General features: G+C 45.4%; 1 protein-coding gene across 1 annotated transcript in view; it reads left to right on the top strand.

Moving 5' to 3' along the window:
- The first annotated feature begins 2,491 nt into the window (after nucleotides 1–2,491).
- commd9 (COMM domain containing 9) overlaps nucleotides 2,492–25,475 on the top strand; it is a 34,993-nt gene continuing 12,009 nt past the window's right edge. The window contains exon 1 of the mRNA XM_068046820.1: nucleotides 2,492–2,597. Within this exon, the coding sequence (XP_067902921.1) occupies nucleotides 2,547–2,597 (51 nt within the window). The 5' untranslated portion in view covers nucleotides 2,492–2,546. The remainder of the gene's footprint in view (nucleotides 2,598–25,475) is intronic.

The following is a 25,475-nucleotide window of genomic DNA, read 5'->3' as shown; positions in this document are numbered from 1 at the left end:
CGAGAGTGGCTTGCTGGCACCACTAATAACGGAAATGGCCGAGTCCTGAAGGACATATTTGCCAGAACGGGCCTGTGGCAGGTGGTGAGAGAATGAACATAAAGGAAAACCCTACATGGCCTCGTCCTCACCAATCTAGCTGTTGCAGATGCTCATGACAGCATTTGTAGGAGTGACAGAGTGCTGTGGAGATGAAGTTAGGTCTTCATACTGAGAATACCCTCCATTGTGTTGTGTGGCACTAGCACCGTGCTAAATGGAATAGATTCAGAATAGATCTCACAATTCATAACTGGGCATCCATGAGGCGCGGTGGGCCATCATCAGCAGCAGAATTGTATTCAACCACAATCTGTAACCTCATGGTCCAGCATATCCCCTACTCTACCATTACCATCAAGCAGGGGATCAACTCTGATTCAACGAGGAGTGTTGGAGAGCATGTCAGGAATAGCACCAGCATATCTAAAAATGAGGTGCCAACTTGGTGAAGCTACAACACAGGAGTACATGCATGCTGAACAGCAGAAGCAGCATGTGATAGACAAAACCGATCCCACAACCAACGGATCAGATCAAAGCTTTGGACTCCTGACACTTAGTCATGAATGATGGTGAACAATTAAACAACTAATTGGAGGAGGCGGCTCCAAAAACATTCCCATCCTCAATGATGGGGAGCCCAGCACGTCAGTGCAAAAGACAAGGCTGAAGCATTTGCAACCATCTAGCCAGAAGTACCAAGTGAATGATCCATCTTGGCTTCCTCCTGAGGACTCTAGCATCACAGATGCCAGTGTTCAGCCAATTTGATTCATTCCACATGATATCAAGAAACAGCTGAAGACACTGGATACAGCAAAGGCTATGGACCCTGACAAAATTTCAGCAATAGTACTGAAGGCTTGTGCTCCAGAACTAGCCGTGCTCCTAACTAAGCTGTTAAAAGTACAGCTACAACACTGGCATCTATCCAACAATGTAGAAAATTGCCCAGGTATGTCCTGTCTACCAAAAAGCAGGACAAATCCAATCCAGCCAATCACCGCTCCTTCTCAATCATCAGCAAAGTGATCGAAGGTCTTGTTAACAGTGCTATCAAGTGGTACTTACTTAGCAATAACCTGCTCACCAATATCAGTTTGGATTCCCCAATGGCCACTCAGCTCCAGACCTCATTACAGCCTTGGTTCAAACATGGACAAGAGAGATGAACTGAAGAGGCAAGATGAGAGTGACTGCCCTTATCAACATAATACTTGACCACGTTTTGCATCAAGGAACCCTAGTAAAATTGAAATCAATGGGAATCAGGGGGAAAACTATCCACTGGCTGGAGTCATGCCTCATATAAAGGAAGATGGTTGTGATTGCTGGAGGTCAATCATTTCAGCCCCAGGACATCACTGCAGGAGTTCCTCAGGGTCGTGTCCGAGGCCCAACTATTTTCAGCTGCCACATCAATGACCTTTCCTCCAACATAAAGTCAGAGTGGGGATGTTCGCTGATGATTGCACAGTGTTCAGTACCATTCACAACTCTTCAGATACTGAAGCAGTCTGTATCCAGATGCAGCAAGACCTGGACAACATGCAGGGTTGGGCTGATGAGTAGCAAGTAACATTCGTGCCACAAAGTGCCAGGCAATGACCATCTCCAACAAGAGAGAATCTAACCATCTCCCCTTGACATTCAACCGCATTATCATTGTTGGATCAGTTAGTATCCTATAACTACATAGCATACTACTGGGCTTCCATCCAACTTAATATAAGGTTAAAAGCAAAATACTGCGGATGCTGGAAATCTGAAATATTTGTCAGTTCCGATGAAGGGTCACTGACCCGAAACGTTAACTCTGCTTCTCTTTCCACAGATGCTGCCAGACCTGCTGAGTGGTTCTAGCATTTCTTGTTTTTATTTAATATAAGGTTAGTTTGCTACATCGATTTAGTCTTAAGCATTTCCTGTGATAAATTGAGCAGCGCCATTTTTAATAAAAGCAAAATACTGCGGATGCTGGAAATCTGAAATAAAAACAAGAAATGCTGGAACCACTCAGCAGGTGCGGCAGCATTTTGCCATTTTTAATCCTGGCAGCTGCCTGAAGGTGGCAGACACTGGCGTTCCAGTTGCGCATGTGCAAGTACTGCGCCACCTACTGGTTGCGTTGTCAACAAAAGCAGCCAAATTGGAAATGCTGACAATACAGAACTAAAATATCTGAAATCCAGTGTAAACCGGCTGGACAGATTGTGGGAGCAGCTCTAACTGGTGTGAAATAAAACTTGCTCCCCGCAGTGACAATTTGGAATTAGCAGCGTCAGCTCTGGCCCTTCCGGCTCCTTAAGGACTACAGGTCCCAGAGTGCCGTGCGTGCTCCCGAGCGTTCCGGCCCTTCCGGTTCCTGTAGGACTACAAGTCCCAGAGTGCTGTGCGTGCTCCCGAGTGTTCTGGCCCTTCCGGTTCCTGTCGGACTACAGGTCCCAGACCACCTTGCGTGCTCCTGCGTTCCAGCGTCTGCGCAGTGATGTGATGCGGGCAAGATGGCGGCAGGGAGGATTGAGGAGGTTGAAGCTTTCAAGCTGCTATTGAAGGTAATGAAAGGGAAGGAGAGAGGCTGGGAGTTACCCTCAGTGGTCCATTTATTGGGGTAACGATGTGATAAATACTGCCTCCTCATAGCCTTTAGACGAGCAGAGTGAGAGTCACAGATAACAACACCATGTAAATATATGGAGTTGGCTCAACTGTTAAGAATTCAATCCATTGTAATAGGTCCCCCTTCTAAATCAAAACGAGTGAGTTTCACGCCAAACAGTTGGTGCTTTGTATCGTCTCACAGAGGGTTAGGCTGGTGATTATGTATTTCATTGGGAAGTTTCTCAAGTGAAATCCCCACAACCACTAGGTTTAAAACATACAGTAAAAAGATATAGAAACACAATAACGCGTAGTGCAGAAAATTCGTTTCACACGTTTTCAGTGAAAATGCAGAAATTCCTCAGATACAGAAGCAGTCTGTGTAGAAATGCAGCAAGACCTGGACAATATCCAGGCTTGAACTGATAAGTGGCAAGTAACATTCGTGCCACACAAGTGCCAGGCAATGACCATCTCCAACAAGAGAGAATCTACCATCTCCCCATGACATTCAATGTAATTGCCATCACTGAATCCCCCACTATCAACATCCTAGGGGCTCCCATTGAGCAGAAAGTGAACTGGAGGAGCCATATAAATACCATGAGCAGGTCAGAGGCTAGGAATCCTGTGGCGAGTAACTCCCCTCCTGACTCCCCAAAGCCTGTCCACCATCTACAAGGCACAAGTCAGGAGTGTGATGGAGTACTCTCCACTTGTCTGGATGGGTACATCTCCAACAGCACTCAAGAAGCTCGGCACCATCCAGGACAAAGCAGCCCACTTGATTGGAACCCCATCCACAAACATTCACTCACTCCACCACCGACGCACAGTGGCAGCAGTATGTACCATCTACAAGATGCACTGCAGCAACGCACCAAGGCTCCTTAGCATCTTCCAAACCCGCGACCTCTACCAACTAGAAGGACAAGGGCAGCAAATACATGGGAACACCACCACCTGCAAGTTCCCCTCCAAGTCACACACCATCCTGACTTGGAACTATATCGCCATTCCTTCACTGTCACTGGGTCAAAATCCTGGAACTCCCTTCCTAACAGCACTGTGGGTATACCTACCCCAAATGGACTGCAGCGGTTCAAGAAGGCGGCTCACCACCACCTTCTTGAGGGCAATTAGGGATGGGCAATAAATGCTGGTCTAGCCAGCGATGCCCTCATCCCGTGAATGAATAAAAAAAACTTTAAAATATGTAAATTTTGCCAATGTTCGTGATGAAATTGTAAAGGTGAATAAGAAAAGTCTGTTTCCTCTGGTCGGGGTCTGTGATGAAGGCTCATCAATTTAAACTCCTCACAGTAAGGAGAAGCAGTTAAAATAAATCTCTTTAGAAAATGAGTTGAAGTTTGGTACAGGAAGTGGTGAAGTAGAGAGTATTGCATCTTTTAAGGGAAGAGCAGATAAACACTTGAACTAAAAGATACAGGGCTTATAGGGTGTTGGCAGGGCAGTGGGAATAGTTTTGCAGAGTTTGGGTCCCTGTGTTGTAACCTTCTATGAAATGGTTGATCAGTGCAGGAGGAGACCCACAATATTTTAAAAGGGTGCTATTCCTTGAATCTTTTTTTGGGAGAAATATGAAATAGGAGTTTGTAAATGTCTTACATGTTGCATTTTGATTTGGTTTGCATCATTGCTTTATGCTAACATAGAAAAAGGTTGTCAAATAGGAAGGATGTGATTGCACTGGAGGGGGTGCAGAGGAGATTCAGCAGGATGTTGCCTGGGCTGGAGCATTTCAGCTATGAAGAGAGACTGGATCGGCTAGGGTTGTTTTCCTTAGAGCAGAGAAGGCTGAGGGGCGACCTGATTGAGGTATACAAAATTATGAGGGGCATAAATAGGGTAGATAGGAAGAAACTTCTTCCCTTAGCGGAGGTGTCAATGATCAGGGGGCATAGATTTATGGTAACGGGCAGGAGGTTTAGAGGGGATTTGAGGAAAATCTTTTCACCCAGAGGGTGGTTGGAATCTAGAACGCACTGCCTGAAGGGGTGATAGAGTCAGGAACCCTCACAACATTTAAGAAGTATTTAGATGAGCACTTGAAACACCATAGCCTACAAAGCTCTGAGCCAAGTGCTGGAAAATGGGATTAGAATAGATAGATGCTTGATGGCTGGCACAAACACGATGGGCCGAAGGGCCTGTTTCTGTGCTGTATAACTCTATGACTCTAAATTCTGAGTGAGGAGTGTGGAGCACAGAGTGGTTGTGAGAGTTCTTTATTAAACAAGCTAAAATTGGAAATTTGGTGCAAGTGGGAATTCGGTGCAGAGGGGAAAGGAGGTGCTGCTTTTTTACCTACGGTGGCTGGAAAGTCTTTTTCTTTTGTCTCTAAGCTAGGAAACTGTAACTTGCTATTCCTTTACTAAATTAGTAACACTAGATAAATGAATGAAAGTAAAATAATGGAATTAATAAAACTAATCAAATAAATGAGATTAGAGAGGCATGTGTTACGGCTGAGGTGGGAGGAGTGCATTGTTAATTCGGTTCCATATTTCCATAGGTCACAGCATATCAATAAATTTTCCCACCTACTGAAAAACAGCCAATTACATTCTGTATTTGTCCCCCAGAATAAAGCACAACAACCAGGTTTCTTCCATCCACAACAAAATTAAATATTTATTATAGAAGCAAGTCTTAACCAATAATGAGATAAATCTATATATGAAAAGCTCCTCATTTCCCTCGCCCTCATGCACACGCACATACATTAAAAACAAAATGGTTAACTGGGGGAAAAAAGAATTTTGGTTTACTTTTCATATTTCATAGGAATAGAGGGAATAATAAAATAAGTTAGTTTGTCACATTCTGGTAGGCAGTTCTTCGGTTTGGTGAGGTGTCCCCAAGTCAAATAGTCGGATGCCACTCGAAAGTCTCTCCAGGTGAGGTTGTTGAACAATCTGTGATGGGTAGACTTTCAAGACAATTCAGCTGCAGCAGGCTTCACGTAGGTCTTCCATCAGAGGTGCAGCATCGAGTTGTCTTCGGTTTTACAGCAGCAGGATAGCAGTAGAAGATTCAGGATTTCTTAAAACACAGGAGGCAACGGGAACCACATTTGATACAGGGATTCTTCAGAGACAGGAGGCAATAGGAATCTGCCACTTTTTGAAATACAGGGTTTCTGTTCGAGCGATGCAGGATTCCTTTACAGAGAGGTAACACTTTTTCTGTGTCTTCCTTTCGGATCTCCAGGCAGGTCAAAAACAAATTTCAAATGCCTGCTCTTTGTCCCACTCACTGGTTTTTTAAAGGGTCCAAAGTGAAAGCAAAACCTTCCTAAACAGGTCACATGTCCAGACATAGTGTCTCTTGTCATTTAAAGAGTTGCTCTGAGGAGGTCAAATCCCTTGCTGCGTTCTTTGAAATTGCCTGCTTTCTTGTCTTTGTCCTTTCAAAACATCTAAACAATTCAGCTATTTGCAGGTGTCAATGTCTACTGAAAAATCCTTTTTCAGTTTTTTAAAACATACAGCATTCTAAGTTTTTAATACAAAAACAAAAATCTTGTAACACATGGCAGGACAGGTGGTGTGCCATAACAGCAGCTTGTGGAGAGCATTGTGGCCCTGGATAACCATATCTACAGTAAGTGTCTGCAGCTCAAGGAACTTCGGCTCGAGAGTTGTTGAGCTGGAGTTCAAGTAACAGCACTGTGGGTGTACCTACCTCACATGGACTGCAGCGGTTCAAGAAGGCAGCTCACCACCACCCTCTCAAGGCAATTAGGGATGGGCAATAAATGCTGGCATAGCCAGTGACGCCCACTTCCCATGAATGAATAAAAAAAGTTGATAACATTGTGGGATGTTAGAGAGGGGGAGTTACCTGAGCACTTTGCTCCAGGAGGGTGTGACTGCCAGGATGCTGTGATAGAGAACCCTTGGTCCTTGACTTTGACCAACAGGTTTGAGGTACTTGCTACCTGTGTGGATGAGAACAAGAACTGCAGGGCTGATGGACAACTGACCACAGCACTGTGGTACAGGGGGCCATTCGAGTGGCAGGGAGTGGGAATCGGGGAAAGCTCTCTGCTGGTTGGAGTCGTACCTAGTGCAAAGGAAGATGGTTGTGGTTGTTGGAGGTCGATCATCTCAGCTGCAGGACATCATTGCAGGAGTACCTCAGGGTAGTGTCCTACGCCCAACCATCTTCAGTTGCTTCATCAATGACCTTTCTTCAATCATAAGGTTAGAAGTGGGGATGTTGGCTGATGATTGCACAATGTTCAGCATCATTCGCATCTCCTCAGATACTGAAGCAGTCTGTGCAGAAATGAAGCAAGACCTGGACAATATCCAGGCTTGGGCTGATAAGTGGCAAGTAACATTCGTGCCACACAAGACTTACCTGGAAGAGTGGAGTGGAGCAGACCTGGGAGGAATCGGCATCGGAGAGGTAAAGGATAATTCCAGCCTGAGGCTCGAGGCCCGCAGTTACCTGGAAGAGCGGAGCGGACCTGGGAGGAAAAACACAGACACAGTCCAGAGTGTTTGAAAAAAACATCAACAGTGACATCACAGGAAAGCTGCAAGGTGATTGGTTGGTGAATAACTGCTGTTAGAGAATAGCTCTAAATAGCTGGCTTAGTAACTAAGGTAAGAAAGGTCTACAGTTTATTTTCATATATAGTAAGTAGTGTTTTTTCGGGAGTTCTGTCGTAACGAGGACCAGGTAAGAAGGGCCCTAGAGTAATTGAAATTATTTGATATTGAGCATCTTCCAAAAGGTTTAATTTAAAGGGTTAAGTCATGGTAGGAGAGCTCAAAGCCGTGGTATGCTCCTCATGCTCTACGTAGGAAGCCGGGAACAATTCCAGTGCCCGGGACCCAGCATGTGTGCAGGAAGTGTCTCCAGCTGCAGCCCCTGGAAACCCGGGTTTCAGAGCTGGAATGGTGGCTGGGGACACTGTGGAGCATCCGCAAGGCACAGAGTATCGTGGATAGCACGTATAGAGAGGTGGTCACACCGAAGGCTCAGACTCCACAGGCAGGAAGGGAATGGGTGACCACCAGGCAGAGCAAGAGGACTAGGCAGGCAGTGCAGGAATTCAATTGTAAGGGGAATAGATAGGTGTTTCTGTGGCCGCAAACGAGACTCCAGGATGGTATGTTGCCTCCCTGGTGCTAGGGTCAAGGATGCCTCCAGGCTGTTACAGGACATTCTGAAGGGGGAGGATGAACAGCCAGCAGTCATGGTACACATTGGTACAAACGACATAGGTTTAAAAAAAAAAAGGATGAGGTCTTAAAAGTAGAATACAGGGAGTTAGGAAGTAATTTGAAAGGTAGGACCTCAAAAGTAGTGATCGCAGGATTACTACCAGTGCCATGTGCTAGTCAGAGTAGAAATAGCAATATATATCAGATGAATACATTGCTGAAGAGAAGGCGTGAGGTGGGGGGGGCGGGTTTAGATTCCTGAGACATTGGGACCGGTTCTGGGGAGGTGGGACCAGTACAGACTGGACGGGTTACACCTGGGCAGGACCAGGACTGATATCGTAGGGGGAGTATTTGCTAGAGTGGTTGGGGAAGGTTCAAACTAAAATGGCAGGGGGATGGGAACCTTTGCAAGGAGTCAGAGGAGGGGGGTATCAAAGACAAGAACAAAAGACAGTAGGGAGAATAAGAAAAGTGATCGGCAGAGAAATCAAGGGCCAGAATCAAACAGGGCCACAGTGAAAAATAGTGAGTCGGGGACAAGTAATGTTAAAAGGACAAGCCTTAAGGCTTTGTGCCTTAATGCGTGGAGCATTCGCAATAAAGGGGATGAATTAATCACGCGAATAGATGTAAACTGGTATAATATAGTCGGGATTACGAAGGCATGGCTGCAGGGTGACCAGGGATGGGAAATGAACATCCAGGGGTATTCAGTATTTAGGAAGGATAGACAAAAAGCAAAAGGCGGTGGAGTTGCATTGCTGGTTAAAGAAGAAATTAACGCAATAGTGAAGAGGGATATTCGCTCTGACGATGTGGAATCTGTATGGGTAGAGCTGAGAAACACTAAGGGGCAAAAAACATTAGTGGGTGTTGTATATAGACCCCCAAACTGCAGTGGTGATTTTGGGAATGGCATTAAACAGGAAATTAGAGACGCATGTGATAAAGGAGCATCTGTAATTATGGGTGACTTTAATCTGCATATAGATTGGGCAAATCAAATTAGTCACAATACCATAGAGGAGGAATTCATGGAGTGTATATGGGATGGTTTTCTGGACCAATCCTAGACTGGGTATTGTGTAATGAGAGAGGAATAATTGACCATCTAGTTGTGCGCGAGACCCCTTGGGGATGAGCGACCACAATATGATAGAATTCTTCATCAAGCTGGAGAGTGACATAGTTGATTTTGAGACTAGGGTCCTGAATCTTAATAAAGGAAAGTACGAAGGTATGAGGCGCGAGTTGGCTATGATGGATTGGGAAATGTTACTTAAGGGAATGACGGTGAATAGGCAATGGCAAACATTCAATGAGTGCATGGATGAACTGCAACAATTGTTTATTCCTGTCTGGCGCAAAAGTACAACAGGAAAGGTAGCCAAACCATGTCTTACAAGGGAAATTAGACATTGCATTAGATCCAAGGAAGAGGCATACAAATTCGTCAGAAAAAATAACAGACCTGAGGATTGGGAGCAGTTTAGAATTTAGCAAAGGAGGGCCAAGGGATTGATTAAGGGGAAAATAGAGTACGAGGGTAAGTTTGTGGGGAACATAAAAACTGACTGTAAAAGTTTCTATAGGTATGTGAAGAGAAAAAGATTGGTGAAGGCAAATGTAGGTCCCTTACAGTCAGAAACGGGGGAATTTATTATGGGGAACAAAGAAATGGCTGACCAACTAAATGCATGCTTCACAAAGGAGGACACAAATATCATACCAGAAATATTCGGGAACACAGGGTTTAGTGAGAGGGAGGAACTGAAGGAAATCAGTATGAGTAGAGAAATGGTGTTGGGGAAATTGATGGGATTGAAGGTTGATAAATCCCCAGGACCTGATAATCTACATCCCAGAGTACTTAAGGAAGTGGCCCTAGAAATAGTGGATGCATTGGTGGTCATCTTCCAAGATTCTATAGACTCTGGAACAGTTCCTACAGATTGGAGGGTAGCTAATGTAACCCCACTATTTAAAAAGGGAGGTAGAAAGAAAGCAGGGGATTATAGACCAGTCAGCCTGATGTTGGTGGTGGGGAAAATTCTAGAGTCCATTATAAAAGATTTTATAGCATAGCACTTGGAGAACAGTGGTAGAATCATACAGAGTCAGCATGGATTTACGAGAGGGAAATCATGCTTGACAAATCATCTAGAATTCTTCGAGGATGTAACTAGTAGAGTTGATGAGGGGGAGCCAGTGGATGTGGTTTATTTGGACTTTCAGAAGGCTTTCGACAAAGTCCCACATAAGAGATTAGTGTGTAAAATTAAAGCGCTTGGGATTGGGGGTAGTGTATTGCGATGGATAGAAAATTGGTTGGCAGACAGGAAACAGAGTGGGAATAAACGGGTCTTTTTCCGAATGGCAGGCAGTGACTAGTGGGGTACCGCAGGGATCGGTGCTAGGACCCCAGCTATTCACAATATATATTGATGATTTAGATGAGGGAACTAAATGTAATATCTTTAAATTTGCAGATGACACAAAACTGGGTGGGAGGGTGAGTTGTGAGGAGAATGCAGAGAGACTTCAGGGTGATTTGGGCAAGTTGAGTGAGTGGGCTAATGCATGGCAGGTGCAGTATAATGTGGATAAATGTGAGGTTATCCACTTTGGTATCAAAAACAGGAAGGCAGATTATTATCTGAACAGCTATAAACTGAGAGAGAGGAATATGCAGCGAGACCTGGGTATTCTCGTACACGTTGCTGAAGGTAAGCATGCCGGTGCAACAGGTGGTAAAAAAGGCAAATGGTATGTTGGCCTTCATAATGAGAGGATTCGAGTACAGGAGCAAGGATGTCTTGCTGCAATTATACAGGGCCTTGGCGAGGCCACACCTGCAATACTGTGTGCAGTTTTGGTCTCATCTGAGGAAGGATGTTCTTGCTATAGAGGGAGTGCAGCGAAGGTTTACCAGACTGATTCCTGGGATGGTGGGACTGACGTATGAGGAGAGATTGAGTTGGTTAGGATTATATTTGCTCGAGTTCAGAAGAGTGAGGGGGGATCTCACAGAAACCTATAAAATTCTAACCGGACTTGACGGGGTAGATGCAGGAAGGATGTTCTCGGCGGGGGAGTCCAGAACCAGGGGTTATAGTCTAAGGATATGGGGTAACCCTTTCAGGACTGAGATGAGAAATTACTTCACCCAGAGAGTGGTGAGCCTGTGGAATTTGCTACCACAGAAAGCAGTTAAGGCCAAAACATTGTATGTTTTCAAGAAGGAGTTAGATATGGTTCTTGGGGCGAAAGTGATCAAAGGATATGGGGAGAAAGCGGGAACAGGTTATTGATTTGGATGATCAGCCATGATCATGATGAATGGCGGAGCAGGCTTGAAGGGCCAAATGGCCTACTCCTGCTCCTATTTTCTATGTTTCTGTGTTAAGTGCCAGGCAATGAACATCACAAACAAGAGAGAATCTAATCATCTTCCCTTGACATTCAATGGCATTACCATCGCTGTATCCCCTACTATCAATGTCCTGGGGGTTACTAGAGACCAGCAACTCAATTGAAGTAGCCATATAAATACCGTGGCTACAAGTCCAGGTCAGAAGCTAGGAATCCTGCAGTGAGTAACTCACCACCTGACTCCCCAAGGCCGGTCCACCACCAAGGCACAAGTCATGAGTGTGATGAAATACTCTCCACTTGACTGAATGGGTGCAGCTCTAACAACGCTCAAGAAGCTCGATACCATCCAGGACAAAGCAGCCAGCTTGATTGGCACCCCATCAACAAACATTCACTCCCTCCACCACAGACGCACAGTGGCAGCACCGCACCAAGGCTCCTTAGACAGTACCTTCCAAACCCGCAACCTCTACTACCTAGAAGGACAAGGGCAGTAGATGCATGGGAACACCACCTGCAAGTTCCCCTTCAAGCCACACACCATCCTGACTTGGAACTATATCACCATTCTGTCACTGGGTGAAAATCCTGGAACTCCCTTACTAACAACACTGTGGGTGTACCTACCCCACATGGACTGCAGTTCAAGAAGGCAGCTCACCATCTTCTCGAGGGCAATTAGGGTTGAGCAATAAATGCTGGCCTAGCCAGCGACGCCCACATCCCATGAATGGATTTTAAAAAAAGGAATGTGGTACATACGAATTAGGAGCAGGAGTAGGCCACTCGGTCCCTCGAGCCTGCTCCGTCATTCAATAAGTTCATGTCTGAACTGATGACTCCACATTCCCACCTGCCCTGATAACCTTTCACCCTGTTGCTTATCAAGAATCTATCTACCTCTGCCTTAAAAATATTCAAAGACTCTGCTTCCACCACCTTTTGAGGAAGAGAATTCCAAAGATTCATGACCCTCTGAGAGAAAAAATTTCTCCTTATCTCGGTCTTAAATGGGCGACCCCTTATTTTTAAACGGTGATCCCTAGTTCTAAATTCTCCACCAAGGGGAAGCATCCTTTCCACAACCACCCTGTCAAGACCCCTCAGGATCTTATATGGTAGTCATAGGTGACAGTATAGTCAGGGAAATAGATACTATTTTTTGTAGCCACAACTGAAGGGTGTGTTGCCTGCCGAGTGCTAGGTTTAAAATCTCCTTGCGGCTGGTGAAGATCTTGGAGTGGGAGGAGGAAGATCTAATTGGCCTGGTCCATGTGGGAACCAATGCTGAGAGTTTGAGGAGTTAGGGTCCAAATTAAAAAGCAGAACCTCAAAGGTAATCTCTTGATTTGTTACCTGATCCACATGCCAATCGGCATGGGAATAAACAGATTAGTAAGAAATGCTTGGCTGAAGGAGCGGAGTGGAAGGCAAGGGTTTTGCTTCATGGGCCACTGGCACCAGTACTTTGGGGAGAGTGAGCTGTTCTGTTGCAATGGGCTCCACTTAAATCAAATTGGGAACAGTGTCCTGGCAAATCAAATAACTAGGGCAGTAGACAGGGTTAATAAAAGGATGTGGGAAGATTCAGGAAATGGGAGCTTCCAAAGCAGCAAGGGAGATGTCAAGACTATACAGCAGCACAGTTTTGTGTCTAAGAATAAGCAGATTGGGTCAGGAAGGGACTGAGAGTGTAACCCAGATAATAGCCCTGAACTCACATCTTTACTTTCTCTCCTACCTCCCCTCATGTCCTCTCTCAGTTCATCTTGTCCATGAGACCCACCTCCTGCTCTCTCAGCCTTATTCCCACTAAACTGATCACCCAACTTCCCCTCCTGTTCCCCATGTTAGCCAATATTGTAAATGGTTCTCTCTCTTCAGCTGTTGACCCTTTCTCCTTTAAATCTGCTGGCATCACCCCTCTCAAAAAAAAACCCTTGACCTCACCGCCATTGCAAACTACCAGCCCTAATCCAACCTCCCTTTCCTTTCCAAAGTTCTTGAACGTGTTACGCATCCCAAAACCATTCCCATCTTTCCCGGAACTCCGTGTTTGAATCCGTCCAATCAGGTTTCTGCCCTGCCACCGTACCGAAACGGCTGTTATCAAAGTCACAAATGACAGCCTATGTGTTTATGATAAAGGTAAACTTTCCTTCGCGACCTGTCTGCAGCCTTTGACAGGTTGACCATACCATCCTCCTCCAATGCCTCTCCACTGCCATCCAGCTGGGAGGAATTGCTCTCACCTGGTTCCATTCTTATCTATCTAATCATAGCCAGAGAATCACCTGCAATGGTTTTTCTTCCTGCGCCTGCACTGTTACTTCTGGTGTCCCCCAAGCATCTATCCTTGGTCCCCTCCTATTTCTTATCTACATGCTGCCCCTTGGCGACATCATCAGAAAGCACAGTGTTAGCACGCTGATGACTCTCAGCTCCACCTCACCACCACTTCTCCCAACAGATTGCTTATCCGACATCCAGGACTGGATGAGCAGAAATTTCTTCCAGTTAAATATTGGGAAGGTCGAAGCCATCGTTTTCAGTCCCTGCTCCAAACCCCATTCCCTAGCTATTCACTCCATCCCTCTCCCTGGCAACAGTCTGTGATTAATCCAGTCTGTTCACAGCCTTGGTGTCACATTTGACCCAAGATGAGCTTCCAACCTCATATTCGTGTCATCACTAAGACCGCCTATTTCCACCTCCGTAACATCACCTGACTTTGCCTGGTCTCAACTCATCTGCTGCAACCCTTATTCATGCCTTCATTACCTCCAGACTTGACTATTTCAGTGCACTCCTGGCTGGTCTCCCACCTTCTACTCTCCGTAAACTTGAAGTCATCCAAAACTTTGCTGCCTGTGTCTTAACTCGCACCAAGTCCCGTTCCCCTTTCACCCCTGTGCTCGCTGACCTACATTGGCTCCCAGTCAAGCAACGTCTTCATTTTAAGATTCTCATCCTTGTTTACAATTCTTCCATTCCCTCACCCCTCCCTATCTCTGTAATCTCCTCCAGCCCCACAACCCTCCAAGGTATCTGTTAATTCTGGCCTCTTGTGCATCTCTGACTTAATTGCTCCACTATTGGTGGCCATGCCTTCAGTTGCCTAGGTCCTAAGCTCTGGAATACCCTGCTTTCACCTGACCACCTCACTTTCCTCCTTTAAGACAAACCTTAAAACCTACCTTTGACCAAACTTTTGGTCATCTAACATATCTCCTTTAGTGGTTCGGTGTCATACTTTGTTTTATAATGCTCCGATGAAGCGCCTCGGGACGTTTTATTATGTTAAAGGCGCTATATATATAAATTGTTGGCATTAGTGACAAAGGTGACGTCAGTGAAAATCAGAAACAAGTCAAGGCTGAAGTCACTATATTTGAATGCGGGAAGCATTTACAACAAATTAGGTGAATTAATGGCACAGAAATTAATAGTTTTGATCTGATAGCCATTACAGAGACATGGTTGCAAACTGATCGAGGTTGGGAACTAATTATTCCTTTAACTTTTAGAAGAGATAGACAGAAGGAGCAAGGGTAGCCTTTAGAATAAAGGATGGGGTAAAGACAGTAGAGAGGAAGGATCATAGCTGAGGAAATCAAGACGTAGAAACAGCAAGGGGCAGAAAAAGATTGGTGAGAACAGTTGATAGGCTCCCTAACAGCACTTGTGTTGGGCAGAGTATAAATCAGGAAATTGGAAACGCATGTAGCAAGGGTAATACAGTAATTATGTGGGACTTCATATCGACTGGGCAAACCAAATTTACAGTAATAGTGTGGAGGATGAGTTCATGGAATGTATACACCGAGCCACAAAAGGAGATATGTCAGATAACCAAAGGATTGGTTAAGCGTAGGTTTTAAGGTTTGTCTTAAAGGAGGAAAGTGAGGTGGTCAGGTGAAAGGAGGGTATTCCAGAGCTTAGGACCTAGGCAACTGAAGGCACGGCCACCAATGGTGGGGCAATTAAGTCGGAGATGCACGTGGCCAGAATTAGAGGAGTAGAGATATCTTGGAGGGTTAAAGAGGAGATAACGGTAGTTGATTTTAAAAAAAGGCTTATAATGTTGCCTGTAAGAGTAGCAAGCCTGAGCACTGGGAGGATTTTAGAATTTAGCAAAGAAGGGCCAAGAAATTGAGAAGGAAAGAGAATATGAGAGACTAGCAAGGGACATAAAAACAGATTGTAAACATTTTCTATGGGTACATAAATGGGAAGAGATTAATGAAAGTAAGCATGGGCCCATTAGGAGCGTTATAATGGGGAATAAGGAAATGGCAGAGATATTAAATACTTTGCTTCTGTCTTCATGATAGAAGACGCAAAAAAACTTTCCAGTCTAGCGAGAATGAGGAACTTAAAAAAAAAAGTACTGGAACAATCAATGGGACTAAGTGGCAACAGATCCCCTGGACATGCCAACCTGCATCCTATGGTTTTAAAAGAGGTAGCTGCAGAGATAGTGGATGCACTTGTTTTGATCTTCCAGAATTCCTTAGATTCTAGAACAGTTCCCAAGAATTGGAAGGTCGCAATTGTAACCCCGCTCTTCTAAGAAGGAAGGAAGAGAGAAAACTGGGAACTATACTGGGATGAGGGGATTGTCCTATGAGGAAAGATTGAGTAAACAAGGCCTATATTCCCTGGAGTTTCGAAGAATGAGAAGTGATCTAAATGAAACATATAAAATTCTTAAGGGGCTTAGCAGGGTAAATGCAGAGAAAGTGTTTCCCCTTGCTGGGAAATCTAGAACATGGGTTCACAGTTTCAGAATAAGGGGTCGATCATTTAGGACAGAGATGAGGAGAAATGCCTTCACTCAAAGGGTTGTGAATCTTTGGAATTCTCTACCCCAGAGGGTTGTGGATGCTCAATCGTTGAGTATATTCAAGAGAGGTCGATAGATTTTTGGGTACTAAGGGAATTAAGGGGTTTGGGGATAGTGTGGGAAGTTGAGATAGAAGATCAATCATGATCTTATTGAGCAGCGGTGCAGACTTGAAGGGCCAAATGACCTACTCCAGCTCCTATTTCTTATGTTGTTGGAGGTGATGCTCCTTTAAAGTTTGTTCCTGAATGTCTAAAAATATTGAACTTGAGCTCATTGGTTGTCAATCTGAGTTAAGAGACTTGCAGTATATGCCTTTCTGTAAGGAACCTGTCTCTTCAATTAATGGGTCACAAGGTAATTACAGCTGAGGAAGGCAATTTAACCCATCTCCATCCAGAGATATCCTAACATTTCTCCTGCTGTAGCTTCATTGTCAGCCTTGATATGGTTATACCATCACTTCTGAGCCAGAAGGTTGTGGGTTTAGACTGCACTCAGAGTGTTGAATCCATAATCTAGACACTGGACTGTCTCACTGCCCTGGGTGAGACATTAACCCGAGGCCTGTCTGCATTCTGAAGTGAATGGAAAATATTCCATGGTACTATGAGAGCAGGGAAATTCTCCCAGTGTCCTGGCCAACATTTATCTCTCAACTGACTACCCAGTCATTTATCTAATTGCTGTTTTCCGGGCCCTCGCTGTGTGCATATTGACTGTCATATTTGCTTCTGTTGTAATATTGACTCCACTGCTAAGTGTTTCATTGGCTGTGCAGCACTTTGGATTGGTCCTGAAAATGAAAGGTGCGATATAAGTTGAAGTCCTGACTTTCTGTCATGACAGTTGTTTTCTAAACAATTCCAGGACTTTTTGCCTTTGCTCTATTTGGAAGGTCATTCCACAGTTCTTCTGTGATATGGATCTTTTAAAGTTTTATGACTAGAAATTACTTTATGCCTAATTTAATGTCCTTTTTAAAGGACTGCGGTTTCATTGATTCACGTGTCACTGGGCGAGTAACCTCAGCTCCATTCAAATGAGAAGATTTACACAATGCCATGTTTTTATCTAAATAAAACCTTCTGTTGGCAAGGCTCCCAACTGTCTTTTGTCGCCCTGATTGCCTTTGCTGCACAGTTCCCAGTGAAATAAAGGAAGTGTAGTCACTCAGTCTCCCAAGTTACATTTATGTCAGTGAGACCTCTGTTTTCGTGCACAATGTTGTTGATGCTTGGGACAGTAACATTTAAGTCTTGTGCATTTCAGTACTTGGGATGGGAGGCTCTTCACTGAGTGCTTGTGCCCTTTGTCAAGTATATTTCATTTTTCACTCCTATGAGAGTAGCTAGGATCCCTGTTCCACTTTCCTGTAACAGGAAAAATAACCATCATATATGTTGGTATTTATTCTAGATTATATTATAACTGTAAGCAATTCAGATGGAGCTTCCAGAGTATGTAGGTGCTTTAGTGTATCACAAGCAGCATCTCCTACACAGTGGATCCAACACTCACCTCCTGTTGGAGGTTAACTCCCCTTTGAACGATCTGCTCTCCAGTTACAGCTGTAAGGGGTTCCGTTCCCGTACCCTCTTACTACAGTTCTTGGACTTTGGGAATTACAAGAACAAAATTGCACACGACATAGGGTGAGGCTGAACCACAAATTTGTTTATTTAAGAAAACGCAAAAACCCTCCTAACACCCTGCTACAAAGACCTCTAAACTAATTTAAAGGACACCACACACCTTGATTGGTTCGTCCGATTTAAATCCCGCCGCGATTTAACCTCAGTGCTCAACCAAACACACAAGTCCCCATGACTTATAAAATAAACCTTTTCGGAAAAAAACCACAGGCAAAACACCACATTTCTGCCCCATATTCAGTCAATTCAAAATCCAAACCCTCCCAGGATTTGGTTGCTACACTTAAAATTCTTTTATAACTCTCGGCCCCAAATACCCCTTTCATTTGGCTGCTAACTTACAATCCTCCACGCAGTTGGTCCTTCTGGTGAGAATTGTAGGTCCACGAGCCAGGTTGTCCGTTCCTGACCCTCCTTCTCGACTGCAGCCCCCACAGAACAAACTCCTTCACGATTTGACTGAGAAACTTACAATCACCCTCACAGCTGGTCATTACCAATGTTGATTGTAGGCCTGGACCTGAGATGACCAGTCCCCGTCCTTCACATAACTGCAGTGTCAAATCCTTCGATCTTGTCCTTTTTATGATGATCCTTATCGAAAATATCCTGAACATATCTCCGGAAGCCATTCTGCTAGATGGTCAGCACTTAGCACCTTTTAATCTCTTTCCTCTGTTACCTGTCTGGTCCAAACAGATCCGTTTAGTGTTGATGTGTTTTCCCTGGCCGAGAACAATGAACTCCACCAAGGTGAGGTAACCCGGGCTCCAAAGCTAATATCCATGAAAGAGGTTTCTCTAATATAAAAGCAAAATACTGCGGATGCTGGAAATCTGAAATAGAAACAAGAAATGCTGGAACCACTCAGCAGGTCTGGCAGCATCTGTGAAAAGAGAAGCAGAGTTAACGTTTCGGGTCAGTGACCCTTCTTCGGAACTAGCAAATATTAGAAATGTCAAAGGTTATAAGCAAGTGAAGTGGGAATGGGGCAAGAGATAACAAAGGAGAAGATGTAGATTGGACAAGGCCACATAGCTGACCAAAAGGTCATGGAGCAAAGGCAAACAATATGTTAATGGTGTGTTGAAAGACAAAGCATTAGTACAAATAGGGTGTTAACGGACTGAAGGTTGAACAGCAGCAAGTACAAACATGCAAAAAAAACAGTGGGTAAGCAAACTGAACAAACTAAGATGAAATGAAATTAACATGAAAAAAAAAGTTGTAAAAAATGTTAAGAAAAAAAGAAAAAATAACTAAAAATAAAAGTAAAATGGGGGGTCCGTCGTGCTCTGAAATGATTGAACTCAATGTTCAGTTCGGCAGGCTGTAGTGTGCCTAATTGGTAAATGAGATGCTGTTCCTCGAGCTTGCGTTGATGTTCACTGGAACACTGCAGCAATCCCAGGACAGAGATGTGAGCATGAGAGCAGGGGGGAGTGTTGAAATGGCAAGCAACCGGAAGCTCAGGGTCCTGCTTGTGGACTGAGCGGAGGTGTTCTACAAAGCGGTCACCCAGTCTGCGCTTGGTCTCCCCAATGTAGAGGAGACCACATTGTGAGCAGCGAGTACAGTATACTACATTGAAAGAAGTGTTTGGGGCCTGGGATAGTGAGGAGAGAGGAGGTAAATGGGCCGGACACAATTGAGGGCCCTGTCAACAACAGTGGGGGGGAATCCTCGGTTGAGGAAAAAGGAGGTCATATCAGAAGCACCGTCATGGAAGGTAGCATCATCAGACCAGATGCGTCGGAGACGGAGAAACTGGGAGAATGGAATGGAGTCCTTACAGGAGGTAGGGTGCGAAGAAGTGTAGTCGAGGTAGCTGTGGGAGTCGGTGGGCTTATAATGGATATTAGTAAACAACCTATCCCCAGAGATGGAGACAGAGAAGTCGAGGAAGGGAAGGGAAGGTGAGTTTCAGTTTAAAATAACTTACCTTTTGTTTCGGCGGACAAGGGGACTGCTGGGTAAGTAAACCTATATATTTGGGCAGTTTAAAATAACTTACCTTTTGTTGCAGCAGCTTTTTCTGAAGCAGCGATAGTGCGAGCGAGGTGTCAGCTGGGAAGGTGAGTTTCAGTTTAAAATAACTTACCTTTTGTTTCGGCGGACAAGGGGACTGCTGGGTAAGTAAACCTATATATTCGGGCAGTGGCTAAACCCGAAACACTACACGTGTAGTGTCTCCCACCCATCCTCCTCCTCAAACCAAAAAAAAAAGGACTCTTGTGTGGAGGGTTTGGTGAGGTAAGGTTTTCCTTTATTTGTTTTTATTCTCTGTTGTCAATTTAGTGCAGAGGGGATGGAAGCTAGGGCAGTTGCATGCTCCTCTTGCAGGATGTGAGAGGTGAGGGTCACCACTTGTGTCCCTGCTGACTTCACCTGTGAGAAGTGCACCCAACTCCAGCTCCTCGCAGACCGCGTTAGGGAACTGGAGCTGGATGAACTTCGGATCATTCAGGATGCTGAGGGGGTGATAGCGAGCAGTTATAGGGAAGTAGTGACACCTAAGTTACAGGATAAAGGTAGCTGGATGACCATCAGGGGAGGGAAAGGGAATAGGCGCACAGTGCAGGGATCCCCTGTGGCCGTTCCCTTCAATAATACGTATACCGTTTTGGATACGGTTGGGGTGGACGACCTACCAGATGAAAGCCACAGTGGCCAGGTCTCTGGCACTGAGCCTGGCTCAGTGGCTCAGAAGGGAAGGGGGGAGAATAGGAGAGCGATAGTGATAGGAGATTCAATGGTTAGAGGAACAGGCAGGAGATTCTGTGGTCGCGAACGAGACTCCCGGGCGGTATGTTGCCTCCTGGGTGCCAGGGTCAGGGATGTCTCGGATCGAGTCCACAGGATTCTTAAGGGGAAGGAGCCAGAGGTCGTGGTACATATCGGTACCAATGACATAGCTAGGAAAAGGGATGAGGACCTGAAAAGCGAATATAGGGAGTTAGGTTGGAAGCTGAAAGGCAGGACGAGCAGAGTAGTAATCTCAGGATTGTTACCGGTGCCACGTGCTAGTGAGGCTAGAAACAGGCAGCTGAACACGTGGCTACAGACCTGGTGTAGGAGGGAAGGATTCAGATATGTGGATCATTGGGATACCTTCTGGGGAAGGTGGGACCTGTACAAGAAGGACGGGTTGCATCTGAACTGGAGGGGCACCAATATCCTGGGAGGTTTGCTAGAGCTCTTCAGGAGGGTTTAAACTAGTTTGGCAGGGGGATGGGAACAGGAGCTACGGATCAGTGGATGGGGTAGCTGTTGAACAGGCAGATACCGAGTGCAGAGAGTCTGTGAGGAAGGTTAGACAGTTGACAGGGCAAAGTTGCAGCCAGTATGATGGGCTGAAGTGTGTCTATTTTAACTCAAGAAGTGTCAGGGATAAGGGTGATGAACTTAGAGCATGGATCAGTACTTGGAGCTATGATGTTGTGGCCATTACAGAGACGTGGATATCACAGGGGCAGGAATGGATGTTGGATTTCCGGGGTTTAGATGTTTCAAAAGGAATAGGGAGGGAGGTAAAAGAGGTGGGGGAGTGGCATTACTAATCAGGGACAGTATCACAGCTGCAGAAAGGGAGGTCGTCGAGGAGGGTTTGTCTACTGAGTCATTATGGGTGGAAGTCAGAAACAGGAAAGGAGCAGTCACTTTGTTGGGAGTTTTCTTCTGACCCCCCCAATAGCAACAGAGACATGGAGGAACAGGTTGGGAGGCAGATTTTGGAAAGGTGCAGAAGTAACAGGGTTGTTGTCATGGGTGACTTCAACTTCCCTAATATTGATTGGAACCTCCTTAGTGCAAATAGATTGGATGGAGCAGTTTTTGTCAGGTGTGTCCAAGAAGGTTTCCTGACTCAATATGTAGATAGGCCGACTAGAGGGGAGACTATGTTGGACCTGGTGCTTGACAACGAACCAGGCCAGGTGGCAGATCTCTCGGTGGGAGAGCATTTCGGTGATAGTGATCACAACTCCCTGACCTTTACTATAGCCATGGAGAGGGACAGGAGCAGACGGGATGGGAAAATATTTAATTGGGGGAGGGGAATTACAATGCTATTAGGCAGGAACTGGGGAGCATAAATTGGGAACAGATGTTCTCGGGGAAATGCACGACAGAAATGTGGAGGTTGTTTAGGGAGCACTTGCTGCAACTGCTGGATAGGTTTGTCCCGATGAGGCAGGGAAGGGATGGTAGGGTGAAGGAACCTTGGATGACGAGATGTGGAACAGCTAGTCAAGAGGAAGAAGGAAGCTTACTTAAAGTTGAGGAAGCAAGGATCAGACAGGACTCTAGAGGGTTACAAGGTAGCCAGGAAGGAACCGAAGAATGGACTTAGGAGAGCTAGAAGGGGACATGAAAAAGTCTTGGCGGGTAGGATTAAGTAAAATCCCAAGGCGTTCTACACTTATGTGAGGAACAAGAGGATGGCCAGAGTGAGGGTAGGGCCGATCAGGGATAGTGGAGGGAACTTGTGCCTGGAGTCGGAGGAGGTAGGGGAGGTCCTAAATGCATACTTTGCTTCAGTATTCACTAGTGAGAGGGACCTGGTCGTTTGTGAGGACAGCGTGGAACAGGGTGATATGCTCGAACAGGTTGAGGTTAAGAGGGAGGATGTGCTGGATATTTTGAATGATATGAAGACAGCTAAGTCCCCGGGGCCAGACGGGATGTACCCAAGGATATTACGGGGAAGCAAGGGAAGAGATTGCTGCGCCTTTGGCGATGATCTTTGCGTCTTCACTGTCCACTGGAGTAGTACCGGATGATTGGAGGGTGGCAAATGTTGTTCTCTTGTTCAAGAAAGGGAATAGGGATAACCCTGGGAATTATAGACCAGTCAGTCTTACGTCGGTAGTGGGCAAATTATTGGAGAGGATTCTGAGAGACAGGATTTATAATTATTTGGAAAAGCATAGTTTGATTAGAGACAGTCAGCATGGCTTTGTGAGGGGCAGGTCATGCCTCACAAGCCTTATTGAATTCTTTGAAGATGTGACAAAACACATTGATGAAGGAAGAGCAGTGGATGTGGTGTATATGGATTTTAGCAAGGCGTTTGATAAGGTTCCCCATGGTAGGCTCATTCAGAAAGTAAGGAGGCATGGGATTCAGGGAAAGTTGGCTGTCTGGATACAAAATTGGCTGGCCCATAGAAGTCAGAGGGTGGTAGTAGATGGAAAGTATTCAGCATGGAGCTCGGTGACCAGTGGTGTTCCATAAGGATCTGTTCTGGGACCTCTGCTCTTTGTGATTTTTATAAATGACTTGGATGAGGAAGTGGAAGGCTGGGTTAGCAAGTTTGCTGATGACACGAAGGTTGCTGGAGTTGTGGATAGTGTGGAAGGCTGTTGTAGGTTGCAACGGGACATTGACAGGATGCAGAGCTGGGCTGAGAAGTGGCAGATGGAGTTCAACCTGGAAAAGTGTGAAGTGATTCATTTTGGAAGGTCGAATTTGAATGCGGAATACAGGCTTAAAGACAGGATTCTTGGTAGTGTGGAGGAACAGAGGGATCTTGGGGTCCATGTCCATAGATCGCTCAAAGTTGCCACCCAAGTTGATAGGGTTGTTAAGAAGGCGTATGGTGTGTTGGCTTTCATTAACAGGGGGATTGAGTTTAAGAGCCGCGAGGTTATGCTGCAGCTCTATAAGGCCCTGGTTCGACCACACCTGGAATATTGTGTTCAGTTCTGGTCGCTTCATTATAGGAAGGATGTGGAAGCTTTAGAGAGGGTATAGAGGAGCTTTACCAGGATGCTGCCTGGACTGGAGGGCATGTCCTACGAAGAAAGATTGAGGGAGCTAGGGCTTTTCTCATTGGAGCGAAGAAGGATGAGAGGTGACTTGATAGAGGGGTACAAGATGATGAGAGGCATAGATAGAGTGGATAGCCAGAGACTTTTTCCCAGGGTGGAAAGGGCTATCACCAGGGGGCATAATTTTAAGGTGATTGGAGGAAGGTTTCGGGGAGATGTCAGAGGTCGGTTCTTTACACAGAGAGTGGTGGGTGTGTGGAATGCGCTGCCAGCGGTGGTAGTAGAAGCAGATACATTCGGGACATTTAAGCGACTCTTGGATAGGTACATGGGTGATGGTAGAATGAAGGGTAGGTAGTTAGTTTGATCTTAGAGTTGGTTAAAGGTTCGGCACAACATCTTGGGCCGAAGGACCTGTACTGTGCTGTACTGTTCTATGTTCTACGGAAGTGTCAGAGATTTCTCTCCTGTCTTGACAGGAGTGAATGCTGTGCTCTGGGGCCAGTTAGTTGTAACAGTGGCCTCCCCAATCACTTAACATGATGACAGTTATGCTGTATGATAATGTCCCAAATTCCGGTCCTTTAACAATATCAGTTCTGTTGTGATGTTGGGATGTTTGAAAATTGACTCATTGGAATGCAGCCTATCTCAGTGTGCTTTGTGTTGAGGTTTGGCTCTTATTCACAGTACTAATGTCCGTGGGGGTTGGGGTTCCTTCCCCATACTCCCCAAAGTCCAATTGCGGGGGGAGGAATTCCAATCCCACACAGCCTTACATCTAACCTCCCTTTGTCTCTAAGATGCATCAGTGTGTAATTGACTCCCAGCTTTGTGCCCACCTCACCTAACACTTCCTCTTTGACGCTCTGCAGCCCATTTTCTGCCCCATTCACAGTCACAACACTGTGCACTGGCCGTTACAATCACACCTTTCCCCTTCGAGCCTTCCTTGATATCCACGTTGTGAATCAAGCCTTATCCCTCACTGCCTTTCCTCTGTGGTCCAGCTCCATGGGACTGCCCTTTCTTGATCTGCTACTGTTCCAGTGAAGCCAGGGCATCTCAGAAGCTTCTCCTTGAGCTACTCGTGGATCAATACATGACCTCCCCATCTCCTCTTGATCTGTATGCTGCCCTCGGTGGTATTTTTAGTACAGGATAATATTGCACTTGTATTCTGATAATGCCCAGTTCTACCTTTTCCATCCACCTCACAACCAGAACAAGCTGTCCGACTAACTGTGGATGAACCAGAATTTGCTCAAAGCCATCTTATTCAGACCGTACCAAACCTCTGTTCTTATGCCATTAACCCCATCCTGTTCCTAGATTACTTGCTCAAATGGAACGAAACTCTTTGTTACCTCAGTGTGTGAAACCTGTTTGATCTAGAGTTGAGTTTTGAAGTGCATGACCTATGGAGGTACACAGATGCAATCAGATTTTTGCCCCTGCCACAGTACTGAAACACCTCTTATGGGATGTCATTTGTGACTTAGATATAACTGTGAGAAAGGAAAGCTGCCCTTTCTCAACCTCTTTGCATCATTTGATAAGGTTGACCACACCATCCTCCTCCAGTGTCATTTCACCCTCACCCAGCTATGTGGGACTACTCGCCTTATGTGATCATAGCTAGAGTGTCACTTGCAATGGCTTCTCTTCCCACTCCTGCACTGTTACCTCTGGTGTCCCCCAAGGATCTGTCCTTGGGGGGTCTTCCTATTTCTCAACTACATGCTGGCTGTCAGTGACATTTTCCAAATACCACAGCAATAGCTTTCGCTTTCATCATTGACACCCAGCTCTGTCTCACCACCTCTTCTCTTGACTCCTGCACTGTTATCAGATTGCTTGCCTGACGTCCAGTACTGGATGAGTCGAAATTTCCTCCAGCTAAATATTAGGAAAATCAAAGCAACTGTTACAAACTCTGATCCCTAAATATTGACTCCACCCCTCTCCCTGGTAACTGAAT

The sequence above is a fragment of the Heterodontus francisci genome, chromosome 14, assembly GCF_036365525.1.
Source record: "Heterodontus francisci isolate sHetFra1 chromosome 14, sHetFra1.hap1, whole genome shotgun sequence".
In the NCBI taxonomy this organism is placed as follows: Eukaryota; Metazoa; Chordata; class Chondrichthyes; order Heterodontiformes; family Heterodontidae; genus Heterodontus; species Heterodontus francisci.
Note: the sequence above shows the minus strand (reverse complement) of the source record. Positions and strands in the feature narration are given on the sequence as shown.